Below are 19,323 nucleotides of genomic sequence, written 5' to 3' on the forward strand. Positions count from 1 at the left end.
AGAGCCTGGTAAATATTGACTGTGACTGTCACGAGGTGCGTAGGATTAATCAGAACTTCACTGATAGTGACAGGGACAGCGACGGCTGGCTGTTGTTGCTTACTTGCTTATTCAGAGTGAGACTTCATTGTGGTATGGTTGTTTTAGGGTCACCCATGCTCTGGGAAGGGCCCCTCATCCATACTCTGTAAGCAAGCCCAATAAACCTTTTGGTTCCCCAGCTTGGACCTGGCTGGAATTCCATAGCAGTTTGTGTTGGAGCCCTAGAAGGAAGGGTAGACTTTTGTTTGGGTCTTCCTGCCAAGTGTTTCTGCAACCCAGGCTCTCTCAGTGACCCTGCGGCTCACAGATTTGGCAAGGCTAGGTGGTCAGCAAGCTCCCTGGATGCTTCTGACTCTGCTCTCCAGGCACTAGGATTCTAGGCCTATCCCACCTGCCCCGTTGCATTTCGGTGAAGTCTCTTGTTGGATGTGCACAACCAGGTCATTACCATGAAACGGCAGAGGTGGGAGTCCCCGGCTCCCTACTGTCAGCTTTTATAGCACCCTGCCTCTTGTGAATGAATCTGACTAGTGAAGATTATTAAGAAAACATTGAACATCTCCTGTAATTCTTTTTCCTCTATTACATCCTCACATCTGTGCGTGTTCCCCAGGTTGTCATGGAGTTGTGACTCCCTCTTCAGATGATATCTTCAAGTTGGCTGAAGCCAATGCCTGCTGGGACCCTGAGGTCCTTCTCTGCATGGGGGAGGACGCTTTCATCAGGAATGTGGAACTGCTGGGGGCTGTGAAGGGTTTCAGCCAGCCTCAGCTGATGGCCCTGAAGGAGAAGGCAGTCCAGGTGAGCCCACTCTGGGGAGGAAGCTCACCAGAAACCCAAACAAGCAGCTAGTATCCAGCCCCAGCCTTTCTGTGCTTACCAACCCCTCGAGGCCCTGCACCCATAATATTTTGTTGAAATTCAGTAGTGTGGGCCATGATTTCCTCATCTGGGAAATGGGCACACCGTTGGTACCTCTGTCCTAGGGCAGAGGCAGAACATAGATGATGCATGTCTGGACCAACCAGGTTCTCTGTACATTCTGACCTAAACTGCTTGCAAGAATGCTACCTTTGTTTACCCCTCTTAGAGAACCCTAATAGCCGTCTGCAACTGGCCTTCCCAGTACCTGCTGCAAGTCATCTAAAAGTGTGTGTGTATGTGTGTGTGTGTGTGTGTGTGTGTGTGTGAAAGGTGTGAAAGGGATTAGAAGTAGTTTGTCATTTTTAAAACGTTCCCTTTGAGGGGCTGGGGAGATGGCTCAGTGGTGAAAGCATTTTCTTTGAAGGTGTGAGGACTGGAGTTTGGAATCACAGCACTCCAAGTAATGGAGTGGGGGCCCATTGTAATCCCAGCCCTTTGGAGGTAAAGACGGGGAAGGCCTGGAGTAAGCTGGCTTAGCCCAAAAAGCCAAACCAATGAGTTCTGGGTTCACATGAGAGACTTTGCCTCTCTTATAACAGTGGCTCTCAATGGTCCTAGTGCTGTGACCCTTTAACAGAGTTCCTCATGATATGGTTACCCCTTAACCAAAAATTATTTCATTGCTGTAATTTTGCTACTGTTATGAATCATAATGTAGATATCTGTCTGGGTTGTTGTGTCTGCAGCTCTCTGAACATGCAGATACAAGATATCTTGCTTCACATTATCTGTTACAAAAATGATATCGCACTCATTATTCAGTAACTTGTCTTCCACAAGCAATGTGTTTTTCTGTATCAAAAAGATAAATATACATCTGTGTTTTGGGGCTGGTCTTTATTTAGCTAGCCTTAAGCTTTGGCTCCTTTGAGTTTTTTTTTATAAGTGCTTCATGACAGCTAGCATTCCATTGCTGTGACAGAGTACCTAAGTAAAGACAACTTAAAAGGAGGAAAGTGTTTATTTTGGCTCATGGTTCCAGAGCCTTCTGTCCATGGTTAGCTGGCTCTTGGTTTGGGTCTGAGATAAAATAGAATATCACGGTAGAAAGGGCCTGAGGAGGCACAGGTGCTCACACATGGCTGCCGGGAGAGGAGAATGATGATGACAGAAAGACAGACTCTCTAGTATCCTTCCAAGGCTGTGTCCACATGACTTTATTATTCTTTGTTCTTAGTAGTCTGTTGAGTTGTAAACTCATCAGCCGATTGATCTCTCACTGGAGTTATTGCCCCCACAAACCTAAATAAACCTTTGTACATGTCTGGACCTATGGCTCTGAGCACTTGTCTCATAATTTTCTAAAGCTAATTTCCCAGAAGTGGAACCCCAACCCCCACCCCAGAAAGACTGTCAACCTCTGCAAGGATGTTGACATGAACAAAAGCTCTGTGTGTGTGTGTGTGTGTGTGCATTGTGTGTGAGTGTGTGCGCATATGTGTGTGTGCTATGTGTGTGTGCTGTGTGTGTGAGTGTGTGTGTGCTGTGTGTGTGTGTGTGCTGTGTGTGTGAGTGTGTATGTGCTGTGTGTGTTGTGTGTGTTGTGTGTGTGTGTAGTGTGTGTGCTATGTGTGCATGCTGTGTGTGTGTGCTGTGTGTGTGCTGTGTGTGTGTGTGCTGTGTGTGTGAGTGTGTATGTGCTGTGTGTGTTGTGTGTGTGTTGTGTGTGTTGTGTGTGTGTAGTGTGTGTGCTGTGTGTGCGTGCTGTGTGTGTGTGCTGTGTGTGTGCTGTGTGTGTGTGTGCTGTGTGTGTGCTGTGTGTGTGTGCTGTGTGTGTGTGTGTGTGTGTGCTGTGTGTGTGTAATTCACTCAGTGTCTAGACTGCTATAAAATACCTTATATTGGTTAACTTATAAACAAAAGAAATTTATTTCTAACACCTCTGTTAGCTAGGAAGTCCATGATCAAGGCTCTGACAGATTCAGTGTCTGGTGATTATGAATTTCTCCAAGGTGATGGGTTTCTCACAGCATGTTGTCCTCATACAGTGGAAGTGGGTTGGGCACTCTCAAGATCTCTCTTACAAGGGCAGGGATTCCATTTATGAGAGTGGAGTCATCACATTAGTACCATCATATTAGGGATTAGGTCTCAGTGATGGATTCTGGTAGGATATTAAGTAGAGACCACAGTAGGTGCTGTCACTAATCTTTGGTCTGCTCTGGGTTTTTCTTCCTACCTAAAGGTTTGGGATTTGCCCTCCCGCTGGAAACAACACCACATTGTCTCTTTGGGGCGCATTGCTTTGGCTCTTAGGGAGAGTGAGTTGGAGCAGTTGGACCTCAGCTCCATAGACACTGCGGCATCCCTGGGCCTGCAGACGGAATGGACCCCAGGACAGGTGGGTAGATATTCTTGGGTCTTTTATAGAGTCCTTAATTGCTTAGGCTTGACTTTGCACCCCTGAATATATTTATGATCCTCAGGACAGCTTCTTCTATGTCCTTGCTAATATTCCATCATCATTGTTGTTTCTCAGTCGGTTTCTTTCTTTTTCTTTTCTAAAAGACAGCTATTTTTATTGTTAAAAATTTATGTGTGTGTGTGTCGTGTGTGCAAAGGTACCTTCAAGGGCAGAAGAGGGCACCAGCTCCTCTGAGGGTGGTTATGAACTGCCTGATGCGTGTGGCTGGAATTGAACTCTGGTCCTCTGGAGCAGCAAGTACTGAGCCACCTCTCCAGCTCCTCTCAGTTTGTATCTGTGGACTGATTTTCTCCTAATTAAGGGTTACACTTATTTGAAAACTTAGTAATTTTTCACTTGCTCTGAGCCAAAGGCAGGGAAACAAGGACACTTAGTCATTCTGTCAGCGTGATGAACATTACGAACTTCACACTGCTAATAGTTTGATGTAGGTACCTGGTGGTGGTGGATGCATGTAATTCTAGCAATTGGGAGGCAGAGGCAGGTGGATCTCCTGAGTTCTAGGACAGCCAGAGCTACAAAAAACAAAAAAACAAAACAAAAAAGAACCGCCAAAACAAAGAACAACAAACAAACAAAAAAACCCTGTCTTGAAAAATCAAAAAACTAGGCTTTGCTTTGCTCTGAAATACATGTCTTTGCTAGTAACTTTTATCTTTTTGTTGCATTCTTTTGAGCTTTATTGGGTGGGGTGATCGTTAGTCTGTGGCTTTGTTGATGGCTCTTCTATGGAATATGCCTATCATCCATGTATTACAAGGTCTCTCCACTCTGCCTGGAGGGAGAGAAAAGCTTTCCAGCTCCACATGAACTTTCAGAACTGCTTAGTCCGCCCCTTTCTGACTCTTACCCCCTGAGTGGTTTCATTCCTGACATCCAGACGAGTAGAAATGAGGACTCAGTACTCAGGAGGACATCCTGGCTGATCTCTAGAACAGTCTCTGTACAATTTCCTCCTCTTTCTTTGCCCCTGAAGTGAGTGTGCTTTGGCCTTCCTGAGCTTGGGCTTCTCTCTCATCTTTTTGTATAATCATTTATAGAAAAACCCAGATTGTCACCTCCAGGAGGCTGCTTTTACGGGAAGAAAACATTGTAAGAGTTCGATTTCTTCCCTCTGGGGACTATGCGTGATATTTATACTGGCTTAGGCTAGATCCTGGGCACAGAAATTGTATCCATAAAAGATGACTAGCGCATATTTTTTTCTTTAAAAATATATGGTTACACATGCATGTTTCATCACATAATAAATATGTATTGAATAAGTGAATGCAAAGATACTCTCGTCTTCCAGAGGTCAGCAGAAGCGGGTTGCTTGGTAAGTGCTGAGATTTGAACTGGTGGAGAGAGTAGCAAAGGTTGGCTTTTTGACCAACCTTTGGTTGGTTGCTGGGTTGGCTTTTTGACCTCAGATATTTGTCTTCGATGCAGCTAAACCCCTGGGCTCCATTGGTCTTTCCTGATGTATGTAGAAAATGCCTCTTGGGGACAGTTTTAGGGCTCACTTTTTGTTTACCTGTTTCATGATCACCCTGACATGCTCCTTGGTTGTTCAATATTTTAATTTTGTTTGGTTTTCTAGTTGTTGATGATGGGTTGAAAGTCTGTTTGGTTGTTGATCTCCTGTGTGTGTGGGGGAAACAGGAGGGAGACGGGTTTGTAATGCTAGGCTGATGGCTTTGAAGAAGGCAGAAGTGGCCATAAAAGAACCAAGGAAAGAACTAACTAGGAGTTAGAAAAAGTGGGGAAATGCAGTCTCTCTAAAGCTTTCAAATGGAACACATCCTACTGATTTGTTTCAGGACTGAGAGCCTCTCGTAGGTGAATTCACCTGTTTTACCACCAGGTGGTAATTTGTAACAATAGCAAGAGAACTAAGGAAGAGTGGCCAGAAAAGGAAAAGTAGTGGTAGTGTCAAACCAAGGGGGATGGGTATCGGGTAAGACCAAGGCGTGGGCTCTTCTGTCACTAGGTTTAGATAATCAGAGTTGTGATGTCCCATGACTCTGAGTGGCACCTTTCAAAGACAGCAAGGTGTGAATCACGTCTCGCCTGGAGCAGGGCAATATGGAGAACCTGGCCATGAGAATTAATTGAGTTCAAAAGTAAAATGTGTTGAACAATAATAATGTAAAGGTCAGTAAACTTTTTTTCAGTTATTGCTGTGTCAGTTACTTTTCTCACTGTTGTCTCCAACGACCTGAGGAGTGGTTTAAGGAAGCTGGGTATGTCCTGGCTCACGGTTTGAGGGGACATATTCCATTCTGGTGGGGAAGGCATGGCTTCAGGCAAGGAAAGCGTGGCTGCAGGAGAGGGAGGCCAGCTGGTCACATTGAATGGGCTGTCAGGAAGCAGAAAGTGAACAGGAAGTCAGATCAGGCCACAAATGTCAAGGCTCACTTCCCAGTGACTCACTCCTCCAGCAAGGCTCTACTCTCTGTAGGCTCCACATCCTTCCCAAACAGTGCTACAGCTCAGGGGCCAAGTGCTCAAACAGGTGACCTACGGGGGACCTTTCACGTTCTTCTTGTTCTTTCCAGCCATTGTCCTCAGCATCTGGTGTCACCAGCACCACAGTCCCCCCCCCCCCTCTCTGAGTTGGTGTCCTTGTTTGAAGATTGAAAAGGATTAGACTCATTAAACTGAAGTTCCTTCTACTAACATTCTGCAATCCTGTGGTTCTCTGGCTCTGAAACTGGTTTCAACTAGTTTGGGAAGTGCCACACTCCATTCCTGATATTAAAATGATTTTATTTGCAGCCTGGAAGAAACCGAAAAATAGATCTAACTTAGAGGCTAGAGCATCCCTTTCCCCGTGCGCCAGTTTTAATTCTCTCGGATGGCAGCGAGATATATCAATATGTTTGAAAAGGATATGAAAACGTAACATTTGCATATATCATCTGCAGTCAGTTCTTCTACTTCAGCCTCCAATCAAACCTTTAAATGCATGCTTCTAGATTAATAGTCAGACCTGGAGGAACTACATTAGCAGATAGTTCAGCTTAAAACCTAATGCAAGGGAGGGAAAAACCATTACAGAAGCCAGAGGGATGAACAGAGAGACTGAAGTTTTACAGCTACTCATTTTTCTGTGGTTAATATCGCCTACAAGTGTTGGTATTAATTGTCTCAGAATCATTACATATACACTGGTCCAGCCATCCAAGGAAATATATTTTAACTTATCACCTTGCAGGCTGAGCTTGCATTTTCCGGGTCCCAGGTGCAAGGACACTTTAATACCACATCTTCAAAGCAATTTTATCTGAATTGTAATTTTGCACTTTCATTTTTAAAACGAGCATCCATGTTTGAGGAGCACAAATTGCCATGAGTCAACTAGTAAAACCTGATTGTGAAGACTTAATAAGAAAAATTCAGCCCATGGGCATACCACTCTGAATGAGCCGGTCTTGTCTGATCGTGGAGGCTAGGCAGGGTGGGCCCTGTCTAGTACTTGACTGTCTGGGGATACTGGGTACTGTTAAGTCTCCATTTTTTTTCCTCTAGAGGCAAACATCTTTATTGGCTAAGACGGCTGTGGTGTCTCACTGTCTGGGTTTTAAATTTTTGAGTGTGTGTGTGTGTGTGTGTGTGTGTGTGTGTGTGTGTACACGCACACCCTAGGTTGGCACTGGGAGTCTTCATTCTCTCTCTCCACTCTATTCAGGGTTTCTCAATTGAACCCAGACCTCACTGATTTGGATAGTCTAGCTAGCCAGCTTGCTTCAGGAATCCCTGTGTGTGGCATTGGAGTGCTAGAATTACAGGTAGGCGTCCGTGCTGACCTTAATTAATGCCATGCTGGCATTAATGTGGGTTCATCTTCACACTTGCATGGCAGGCCCCGTGAGCCATGTCCCCAGCCTCTGTCTGGGTTTTTGCTGTAGAACCACTAGTCTGTAGCAGAGTAATATTGTTTTAGGCTCTTCATATCTCAGTGGATTGTTTGTGAAAGAAGAACAATATTAATATTTGGCCAATAGGGTTGGGCACAGGAGTAGATAAGTCAGTGTGGGTAAAGTTGCAGCAGATGCAGGGCACCCAGCATGCCAGCTTTTATTGTTCTGCATGCATATTACCATTCAGTCAGATGCATGCAAGCTGCAGTCGGTATTCTGAACTCATCCATAGCAGCTAGTAGCTATGCATGGTTGAGGGTAACTCATCAGTGGCCAGTCCATTAATTTCTTGTTGCTGTAACAAAATACCCAACACAAATAACTTGAAAGAGGAAAGATTTATTTTCTTCATGGTTTCCAAGGGGTTGGGCCAGGGTCACATGGTCACATGTGCTTGGGTAGAGTGCCATAGTGACAGAGTGGGTGGTGGAGGATGGTGCTTCACTTAATGGTGCACTGGATGCACAGAGTAAAGAAGGCACTGGGACCAGGTAGAACCTTGAAAGGCAAGTCACTATAGACTACTTTCTTCAATGAAGCCCCACCTTCTAAAGTTTCCATAACCTTCCAAACAAGTGCCACCAATTGGGGGGGTCAAGTTTTGACAAGTGAACATTTCATATGCACAAGTTTGTCTTGTGATGGTATAAAGCTGATGCCTTTTCAGAGAAGCATGTCTTTTTCTATGATGTCTGTGGCTTACACACTAGAATGGCCATTTATGCACTCAATCAGCCATAATGTATGTAGCAGTCTTTAGCCTAGATACTTGGAACACAAGGACAAGCTAGACATGACCCTTTGGGGATCTGTCAGTGAGATAGACAAAGAAATGGTCAAGGGGAAATTTTTGAAAAATTGTGATAAGTGATATAGAAGATGGATGGGATGCTCATAAGAAGGTGAGAGGGGATGCTGTTGGAGGTGAGGGAGTCTAGGGAATAGTTGTCTCTGCAAATGTAGACATTAAATAGAATTGGGGACGGGACAACAGTAGCAGCCACATGTAAAGTGGAACTCCCTGTAGCATTTCTACATTTCGTATTTCTCAGTATTTCTCTTAACATTGTAACTATTTTACTGTGTGATTCAGATGACTGATGTAAAGGAAGTGGGAGCAATGCCTATGTCCCATGACCCATGCTCCCACCGAGATGCTCAATGCTTGAGCTTCAGTACCTTCTCCTCACCTTTGTCTCTGACCTCTTGGAGTCAATCTTATCTGCTCTTATCAACACTGAAGGATCCACACATCATTATGTAGCTCAGGTCCAAGGAATTGACTTGGATCCTTTTCAGGCCCTGGGTAGGTAAATCAAGTGAACCAGGGCCCATTTATTTGTTAAGTAGCAACAAACTCAACATAAAGTAGCCTGAGTGAAAGAAGGAGTTTATTGATGTTTGTCTTAGTTACTGTTCTATTGTCATGACCAAACACCATGACCAAGGAAACTTATAAAGGAAAGTGTTTAATTTGGGGCCTCACAGTTTCAGAGGGTGAGGGCAAGAGTATCATGGTGGGGAACATGGCAGCAGACAAGCAGGCATGGTTCTGGAGCAGTGTCTGAGAGCTTACATTTGACCCACAAGCACAAGGCAGAGAGGGAGGCTAACTGGAAATGGTGTGGGCTTTCAAAACCTCAAAGTCCACCCCCCAGTGATAGACATATCTACTTCAATGGCCACACCCTCTAATCCTTCCCAAATAGTTCTACCAACTGAGGACCAAGCATTCAAGCATATAAGACTGTGGGGGCTATTCTCATTCAGACCACCACATCACTTGAAAAATTCAAGTTCATAGTTCAGGTACATCTTAATCCAGGAGCTTCAATACTATTGCTGCGAATTTAGTTCTCTCCATAATGAAGAGTCCTGCTTTCTTTTGTACTTGCTTTATTCTGAGGTTGGTGGGCCTTCTCAGTGTAGCAGGTTCTAGAAGATAACTGTATGTCATTCCAAGGTTCCCTGTGTGTTTCTTTCTGAGTTCAAGGCAAAAAACAGAAGCTCTTATAATTAATCTAGACAAAATCTTGATTGGTTCTGGCTAGAACACATGCTCCAATCCAATTTGGAGCCAGTTACTGTGGCCGGGCAGAGAAAGGACATGATTAGGAGAGGACTAAGCCGTGTCATCACCTATGGATCCCATGATGCAGTTGGCTCTAGTTAAACCATGTTGGGGGATAGTAGGGGAGAGTGGTTTTCCGTGGGACAAGTCATGAGGTTTGAATAGCTTCTCAGTTGGAATTATGTGAGATCACACAAATGGAATTATGTAATCACACAAATTTCATTGGAGATACCCCTGTGTAATTTTCTTTTAGCCTCCAAATCATTTATATTCCCTCTAAAGATTGAGGGAAAGATACAGTTCTGGAGAAAAGAGAGAAAAGAAAAATCATTCTAGCTTGAGCTTTTCATGCAGAAATGACATTCGAATTGGACCAAAACACAGAGGATAGCTGGGTTTTGTTAGTCGAAAATACAGAAGCATATTTCATATGGAGGAGATGGTTTGAGCAGAGGCAGGGAGGTAGGACATAGGAGGTTTTACTGGAGAGTTGTGCAGACAGATGCTGGAAATATTCAGCTCTGAATGTCCAAGAATTTAAGCAGTCAAGCCACCTGGAAGTCAAAATGATTTCCAAAGGAAAGAAACTAACAGATTTCTTTTTTTTAATTACTTTTTTTTATAGGCTAAATCCATTCTGCAGACATTCCTTGAAGATTCAGGCTATGGTATCCAGGATCTGAAGAGCTTCCATTTGGTTGGGCTTGGTCCTACTGTATGTGCTATGGACCCCACTGAAATACCACTTATAAAGACCTCAGAATTCAGGTAAGCAAAATACTAGAGTGCAAAGTGGAAAATATTCCACTCATACATTTATTATTCCATCCATCCATCCATCCATCCATCCATCCATCCATCCATCCATCCATTTACCCTCCTTGTCACCTATATACCCACTGATCTATGATCTGTGCATACATGCATCCACCCGTTCATATACCCATTTATCTACCTGTCCTGCCCATCCATCAATCTATCCACCACCCACTCATCCATCCATCCATCCATCCATCCATCCATCTATCCATCCATCCATCCATTCATCCATCCATATGCTCTCTACTTTCCAATCTTTGTTTCTTTCTGAGCTAAAGTATGCAGTGGGATTTGCTGGATCCTGTCTAGGTGCTGAGATTATTTATCTTTTGTGCACTGCTTGATGGCTGGAGAATCCCCTAGACTTACCAGACTCCCCCTCTCTAACCAGGGCAGTGGTAGCCAGAATTGGGACACTGCTCTGCAGCACCCCTGTCTTGGCTGGATTTAAGAAGAAAGCAGAAGTTGTATTTGGGAGACCTACTGAATGGACCAGCTCCATCTTGCAGGAACTTGGAACCATCGCAGGTAAGAGGCTCCTGGGTGCATCTTCCCTCTTTAAATTTAAAATTGGGACAAAAGTAAAGCATAACAGAACAAAGTAGTAATCCTCAGCCACATTAACCAAACATGAAGGAGTTCTAGTAGAATGTGAATGTCAAGACTTAAGTTGCAAGGGACAGTATCCACAAGTCTGCATTTTAAATGAGCCATCTCAGGGGTTCTTGTGCACACTATTGCCTCAAAATCATTGATCTAGAATGTGATTCAATTGGCTCCTAAATAGATTTATACCCAGTCTTAAAGTGTATAAATGAACACCCCTCTGGGTATACATGCCACTGTAGGAAGCCAATCAGGGCTAATGTGACCCACATATTTTCCTGAGTTGATTAAGGAACTGGATTCCCTAGTTGGCTGTCTTGTGAGGTAAGGAATAGTGCTTCCCCGGGACTCATTGATCTGTACATTATGCAGAACCATTACTGTGGAGTCCACAGCTTGAGTGACACATTCACGATTCTTTCTCTCCCTAGCTGGGGTAACGAAGGCAGAGCTTCGAATGCTTGACAAAGAACTGATGCCGTATTTCCAGCCATCAGCCATAAGAAGCCTGCCTGGTGAGGTATTCAAAGTAAGTGCTCATTTCTTCAGGGAGAGATGGGAGCTCGACCTCACTTCACATCATACAGGGACACAGGTGACAGGCTTGGCTCCTTGGGGCTTCCAGCCAGCCCTTTGCTTTTAGGGTCTACATGCCAATGATGGATGTCCAAATAATTTCAAGTGTTTTTTTTTTTTTTAAAGTTTTCAATTTATCTTATTATTCTTTTTAGCACCTCCCCTTCTTAACCTATGTTTCTGACCGTATATTTCTGGAGGTATGGTATACCCTTGTGCAAAGTCCCTGGGGACAGATACGTTTCAGAATCCAGAAGCTTTCAAGTTTTGTAAAATTCATGGTATGTGCCTTAACATCTCTAGCAGTGTCGGAGGAGGGAACATTCATAAGCAAACATATTCATTTTTTTTTTTTTTTTGGGAAGACAACCTGACAAGTCATACTAAATACACTGTAAATATCCTCCTGTCCAATCAGGTCCAACTTCTGCTCAACCAAGGGCTTAGGCTGACTGATGAGGGACTTAACTGGCCCTGTCTTCCCAGGGTTGGGATACCGGCAGAGGTATCTCCCCACCCTTTTCTGTTTCTGAGATAATGACTTAATATATTGTTTGGTTTGCTTAAGCTTGTTATGTAGCCTGGGCTATTAAGCTTGAATATTAAGCCCAGGCTGGCCTTAAATACCATCCCGTCTGAGTCTCCCAAGTCCCAGGATTATTGGTATGTGCTGCTACTCTTGGTTCAGTTTTGGTGCTGCTGCTTTCTGAGTGACACAGGACACACCCTGTCCACCTCACTGGGATGCTGGATGCCTACAACACTTCTGCACCATGGGCAACTATTTGGGGGAAATAAACAGCTGGCCTCAAGGCTACAGCATTCGTTACTTACCTGTTGCTGTAAAACAACAACAACAACAACAACAACAACAACAACAACAACACCAATGAAAGAGAACCAACTTAAGGAAGGAGGGATTTATTTCAGCTCAGGTGTAATGGGTGCAGTCTAGCATGGCAGTTGGGTCACTAGGTCTGTGTCAGACAGGAAGCAGAGAGGGGACTAGAGGCAAGACCAGGTCGGAATTCTCAAGGCCCACTAATGCTATACATCCAGTGGCCTACTTGTACAGGATGGTTCTACAACCTGCCAAGTGCTATCAACTGAGCACTAACTGTTCAAACACAGAAACCAGAGAGGGACATTCCTGACTCAAACTTTTTTTTTTTCCCGAGACAGGGTTTCTCTGTGTAGCCCTGGCTGTCCTGGAACTTACACTGTAGACCAGGCTGGCCTCGAACTCAGAAATCCACCTGCCTCTGCTTCCCAAGTGCTGGGATTAAAGGCGTGCCCCACCACTGCCTGGCATTTTATTTTATTTTTAATTTTATTTTTTAGATTTATTTATTTATTTCATGTATGTTGGTACATTCTTGCTGTTCAGATGCACCAGAAGACAGCATTGGATGCCCATTACAGATGGGTGTGAGTCACCATGTGGTTGTTGGGATTTGAACTCAGGACTTCTGGAAGAATAGTCAGTGCCCTTAGCCGAGCCATCTCTCCAGCTCCTGACTCAAACCATTATAGCCGCTGAGCAAATTCCTTCTTCCTCTCTGGGCACACTGCACTGGGAAGCAGTGAATCACAGCGCTTCCCGAGCACTTCCTTCTGGCCATGCTTAGAGTATAGTTAGGGTGGCTTCTTTGTCCAGGCAGTTGCCTGTTGTTGAAATTTCTATTTCATTGACATCAGGATGGGCTCCAGGTTAGATACATCTGGAGTCTGAAAATTCTCTGGGGAAGAGGTTATAGCACAGTGTCTTCAGGGACCAGCGAGGTGATGCCAAGGTTGGGTGTGGCCTGAGCTGAGCTGGAGAGCCCCTGTTACAGGGGAAAGTGTGTGCGTGTGTGTCCCTCAGCCTGTGTACATCAGGGCAATGTGACCACGTGGGCCTAGTGTGGCTGGATCTTCTTTACCTTTTTCAGGGGCAACCAGAAACCTTCATTTTGATGTGAAATCTCCTGATTTTACATGTTGATAGCCAGTTTGAATTTGTTTTTGAAAACACTGTAGGCATAGGGATTCAGTCTAGCTTGTGGATCACAAATCAGCAGTAGTGGAGAAACAGATAATGTTTGTAATACAGACTCTGTTAATGATAGGTGTGAGTCAGGTTGCCTGCTGCGGAGGGGAGGACAGTGCCCCAGACTGGAGGAAGGGCACAAAGAGATGCTTCCCACTTGGGAGAATGCAGATTCTTGTTGGGCCTGGAGGGAAGGGCAGTAGGAGAGGCAGGCAGGCCTCCTGAAGGTGCTGTTGTCGTGTTGAGGACCCTGAGCTTCTGGTGTGGTGGTGGGAAAAGCAGGGAAGGGTTGTAATCAGGGGAATTCAATTTCAGGAGGCATCTACTCCGACAGGAGGGAAGTGAGTGGCCAATAGGAAAGGAAGGGATAAAGGAACAGAAGTATGTGGATTCCTAGCCTTTGGGGGATGCTTTAAGACAATCAGGAGATGTCAGAGGCTCTTCTCAGCCATCTCAGCCTAGTCTCTCTGGAGCTAGCCACCAAGTCCTTTTAAAGCTGTGTGACTTCAAAAAATATATTGTACACTGAGAATCACAGTGTGCCCAGCAGAGTCCCCCATATCTGCTGTCCATGGCAGCATTAACAAACAAACAAACAAACAAACAAACAAGCATCATTGCTCTTGACCTCCACTGAGCTACCAGGATTCACCAGTCAACCAGGATTCTGCTGGTCATACCAAAGGGTCAGGGATTAACCTTGGAGGTGAGGTCTTTGAGTCACCTCAAAGTAAGTCCAAAAAGCCTAGAGAGGCAACATAATCTGGGAAGACCACACAGCCGGTGTGTGCGCAGACTCAGACTGGCATTCTGGCCAGAGCTTGCTTCTTCAGAGTTTCCTCTGGCACAAAATAATTACCAACATTCACGTGGAAAGCCAAGACCCCTTTTAATGCTTTTAATTACTTCAAGGAAAAGCCTCAGCTTGGAGCTAGAATGGCTTAAGACCCTTGTAATACTTTAAGAAAATCTCCCATGCTCTCTTTTTAAAGAGGCCCAGAGTTCAGCTGTTGTTGGTGGACAAATCGAACAGGGGTTCTTTCAGCCTCTATTTAATGCTTGCTTACAGTCACGGTGCAACGGTATGACAAAGTTGTGAAGCTCCGAGCAGATAAAGGAGGTTTGGAAAATCTGGAGAAGGGTATACTGAGGTCCCCCTACCCCCAACTTTCCTGCCTCCAGGAGCTGTCCACGGAGCAGATTGCTTCCCTGGGTCCTCAGAATGCAGCCTTTGTAACCCACTCCCAGCGCCTGCAGCTTAGCTCCGCACAGCTGCAGAGCCTCCAGAGGGCACTAGATGGCGCCAAGACTCACTCCTGGCAGACGGATCCTATGAGTTCCAGCCCGACCTGGCCAGCCTCCACTGGGTTCTCGGCAGGTGAGCAGAACAACACCTGTCTCAGCCTCGCCCCCATTCCCCTTCTCTGAACCTTGGTCCACCCTGCAAGTTGGGGAGGTTCCCATGATTCAGCGCTTGATAGACATTGGGGTGTCTGCTCTCAAAGATACACCTTAAATCCCCACCAAGCTTCCTTTAAATACTGTCAGCTCTTGCATCTTTAAAACCACCTTGGAGATCATTAGAAGGCTTCAAATTCCCTGGGTGTGACCCAGAATCCACTGATTCAGAATCTCTCAGGACTCAGTTTATTTCAATGACTCCTTCATCTACCTACGTGCTGCCCAGTATTAATCAATCACTGTACATCTCTTTGATACCTGTTATGTAGGGACCAAGAGTATGGATGTAAGTAGGGCAGGTGATGCCTCCTTGTCAATAAGATCTCAAAGCTATAGACTAGGGAGGCAATAAGCAAGGGCAGGTGATGTTGACTGAGGACTAAGCAAGATGGGGAGGAAGGAAGAAAGGAGGGGTACGGGAGGATGAAGGAGGAAAGGAGGGAGGGAGGGAGGGAGGGAGGGAGGGAGGGAGGGAAAGAAGAAGGGAGGGAGGGAGAGTTCCCCAGAGCAGATGCCATTGCCTAGGGTGCTATGGCTTCCTCTTCTGACTCTCACTCTCTCACACATCTTCCTGACGCCTGTCTTGAGTGGGTACCTCCTTTGGAGCAGGTGTGTGTCTATACTTCGGGACAGGTAGTTTAGAGGAAACCAGATGAATCACCCTTGTAAATTCAGTCATGGAAGAGTGAGAGAAGACACGGTGTCGGCGTGACTCTGAGGCCGGTGGTAAAGAAAGAGGATGATGGAGATGGGTTGCATCCTGATTAGGGGATAACCTGAAAATATTCAGACTAGAAAGAGAATTTGGTCCTAACTAGGACTCCCTTCCCTTTCTTCCTCTCCTGTCTCCTTCCCTTCTTTTCCTTAATTAAAAATCCCCATATTCACCCCTTTCCTTCCACTGAGGATGTTGAATTGAAGACCTGACCATTTTTGTGGCCACAAGTGGCACCACCAAATAGGTACCATGTTCTTTGGTATACTTTTGCAAATTTTCATTGAAACATAGAATCCATATGGTGTTTTGTATGATGATACAAAAATCAATAACACACGAAGCTTTAAACACATGCAGCTTTAAACATATAAGGCCCGAAGTTATATAATAAACCTTTCCCCTTTGTTCGCTGTCTCCCAGCTTTTCAGTTCTTCTCCCCAGGGGTAGCCAATGTTGTCAGTACCTGATGTATTTGTCTACACAGTCTGTACAGACACAAATAAGTCATGTCTACACAAGCCTTGCACTTTTACAAGGGCTTATTGTAGCCTTGTCCTGCACCCTGCATTTTGGATGTGTGGATCTGACGATACCTGTCAGAGGCATTCTGTGCCCTCTGTGGGAACAGAACAATGGCTGGTTATAAGGCTGAGCCTCAAGTGCCTAACCAGATCTGTATGTATAGATTCTCAGTTGGATTATCATATTTTCTGTTACAAATAATGCAGCTGTGCAATCTTGCCAGTGGCAAGTACTCTTTTAAGTTAAGAGAGATTGTCAAATCCTCTGCAGAGGTAGGTATCAGTTTTCTCTTGAAACAGCAATGTCAGAAAGGGGCAAAGCAAGACCCTAATACCCTTCCTCCATTTACCCTTCAGTCCCCCACCCCTGCCCCACCCCAAGGCTGCCATTGGGTGAACCCTTTTTTGGGAGCCCAACCCTTTCTACATTTCTTGCTTCTTAAATACCTGGGAGTAGCTTAAATGCAGATTCCCAGACCTCCCCCAAGAGTTCTTGAGTCAGCAATGCACCCAGGCACCTGCAACTTGAATATGCTCTGCTCCCTGACTCCTTTTGATTAAGGCAGGTCTGGTGTACACAATCCCGTATTTGTTCCAGTTCCTCCATCACCCCCATTTAAGGGATGAGGAAATGGTCTGTAGGGAGCTGACCATGATGCATCCCCCTTCTCCAGTCCACAGCAACTTCATGGGCCTTCTTGCCCTGTGTTTGCTTTCAGGAGAACCCACCTCCCAGGCTCTTTGGCTTGGCTGTCCCCTGCTGCTTCTGATAGCCAAGTCCTGATGCTGAGTGGCCTGTTTGGTGTTGCAAGAAGTTGGTGAAGGTGTGTAGAGACGGAAGCTGCTTTCAGACCCGGGGAAGCTGTTTTCACACCTCTACCTGAGGAGCCTCAGCGAGGGCAGGGAGATCATGGGACCTTGGAAAAAATTAAAAACCATCTTGCATTCTTAAGCCAGCCTGTCTCCCTAGTGGGTATTTTTTTTTTCCATCCCATGTTGACTTGGAGACAGAGAGGCTGTGGTGATGAAAGGATGAGGAGAGAGAGAGAGAGAGAGAGAGAGAGAGAGAGAGAGAGAGAGAGAGAGAGAGAGAGAGAGAGAGAGAGAGAGAGAGAACAAACACACCCTTTTAGCCAGGGGGTGATTTTGTTTCCAGTCTGGCTTGATTTCCTTCCCTGGGGCACCAGGCAGTGTTGGATTTCTCCTTCGACACTTAGCTGGGCTAAAATAAATGAATCGCTCAACAGAAGCCAATATTCTTGCCTGATTGCTGCAACTAATTGATGTTTTGGTGGGTATCACATTGCTTGGAAATTAAAACATTTAACATGGCTCAACATTAAATCAATTTTTAAATACATTTTCCAGATGTTTCCATTTCCTTGGGAATCAGTGGAGTTATAAGTTAACCTTTCTAAGCATTTTTAGTTTTAGTGGAGGGTGTGGTTTTAAGCTGCTCTGGGCTTTGGTGAATGGGGTGAAATAAAAAGATATAAAAATATATTGGATATGTCAATCACTGAAGCGATTTTTGACTAGTGTAGGAAACCCAGCCCCTCCCCTCATGCCACTTGATCCTTCTGGGATGAACTTATTTCTAGAAATTGCCGAGTTCTTTTGGTTTTAGCGACAAGAATTCAGAGCAACAGAAAGGGTGGGGCAGCATTGGCCTTTACTGAAAGCTATACCATCTGCAAGGTGACCATTGTACCACCTGGCATTCCTAGTGAGTAAGTGGGGGGTGTCCTGAGTCTCTTGTTAAATTGTTTATTTTTATTGTATATATGTGGATGATTTGTGTGTCTGTGTTCCACATATGTGCCTAGCATTCATGGTAGGCCAGAAGGGGAGTTGGAACTCTTGGATTGGGAGTTACGAATGGCTGTGAGCCACTGTGGTGGTTTGAATAAAAATGCCCCTCAAAGGGAGTGGCATTATTGTAGGTATGGTCTTATTGGAGGAATTGTGTCACAAGGGATGGTTTAAGGTTTCAGAAGCTCAAGCCAGGCCAAGTGGCTCACCCTTTCTTCCGGCTGCCTGATGATCCAGATGTAGACTTCTCAGCTCCCTCTCCAGAACCATATCTGCCTGTGCACTGACCTACTTCCCGCCATGAAAATAATGGACCAAACCTTTGAAACCGTTAGCCAGCGCTCATGAAATGTTTTCCTTATTAAGAGTTGCCATAGCTGTGGTGTCTTATTACAGCAATAGAAAGCCTAACTGAGAGAGACAGCCACCAGGTGGATCTTCTGCAAGAGCAGCAAGTGCCCTAACCACTGAGCCACCTCTTCAGTCTCCATCCTGGCTTACTCAGGAAGTCCTTACTAGGCATTGTCATTTGAAGAGGGAGATGGGAAGGGGAGCCGGTGTGAGCCTTCCCAAACCTGTGGTTGTTTCCTGAGCGGCTGAGGGAGTCCTCTGAAGGCTGCTGTTGAGGGGCTCCTCAGAGCTCAGACTGTCAGACACTTGAGAAACCACACCTGGATTTTAGTTTGTTATTTTTATTTTTTGCGACTTATTTTTTTTTTTCAGTAAAAATTTAAAAATTACAATAAAATCTCATTACTTTCCCTTCCCTTTCCTCCCTATGTTTTTGTTCTTTAAAAAAAAATATGGGTTCTGGGGATTGAATTTAGGTAAGATGTGGCAAGAAGTATCTTGACTGAGCTGTCTGTCTAGCACCCTCCATTTGTGTGTGTATGTTTGTGTGTGTATGTTTGTGTGTATGTGTGTGTATGTTTATGTGTATATGTGTATGTTTGTGTGTATGTGTGTGGTGTGTGTGTATGCTTGTGTATGTTTGTGTGTGTATGTGTATGTATGTGTGTGTATGTGTGTGTATGTTTGTGTGTATATGTGTATGTTTGTGTGTGTGTGTTTGTGTGTGTGTATGTTTGTGTGTATGTGTGTGTGTGTGTGTGTGTGTGTGTGTGTGTGTGTGTGTGTGTGAAGGAGGGAGCTCACAGGTGCACTCCATCACACCTACCCACAGAACTCTGAGATCTGCTTACTTTGTGGCTTTTGTGAGTCATCCTGTTTTGATCACTGACCTCCCTGGTCATCCCTCCCCTCTGGGTAATCATAATGGCTCTCCATCATCCTAATGACAAGCTGGCCTCGTCGGATGCTCAAGGGCTGTCACTGTATGGCCAGCTCATTTCACGGTCATCAGGACCTGCCTGGGTGGGTCTTCAGATGATTCCCCTTTGCAGCACAAGGA

General features: G+C 45.1%; 1 protein-coding gene across 1 annotated transcript in view; it reads left to right on the forward strand.

Moving 5' to 3' along the window:
* The window catches only part of Otoa (otoancorin), an 82,895-nt gene extending 65,839 nt beyond the window's left edge, over window positions 1-17,056 (forward strand). The window contains exons 23-29 of the mRNA XM_031384603.1: window positions 656-843; window positions 3,152-3,307; window positions 9,996-10,138; window positions 10,581-10,717; window positions 11,227-11,324; window positions 14,583-14,778; window positions 16,820-17,056. Of these exons, the coding sequence (XP_031240463.1) occupies window positions 656-843; window positions 3,152-3,307; window positions 9,996-10,138; window positions 10,581-10,717; window positions 11,227-11,324; window positions 14,583-14,778; window positions 16,820-16,884 (983 nt within the window). The 3' untranslated portion in view covers window positions 16,885-17,056. The remainder of the gene's footprint in view (window positions 1-655; window positions 844-3,151; window positions 3,308-9,995; window positions 10,139-10,580; window positions 10,718-11,226; window positions 11,325-14,582; window positions 14,779-16,819) is intronic.
* Window positions 17,057-19,323: the final 2,267 nt, after the last annotated feature.

Source organism: Mastomys coucha, unplaced genomic scaffold, assembly GCF_008632895.1.
Source record: "Mastomys coucha isolate ucsf_1 unplaced genomic scaffold, UCSF_Mcou_1 pScaffold21, whole genome shotgun sequence".
Taxonomy (NCBI): Eukaryota; Metazoa; Chordata; class Mammalia; order Rodentia; family Muridae; genus Mastomys; species Mastomys coucha.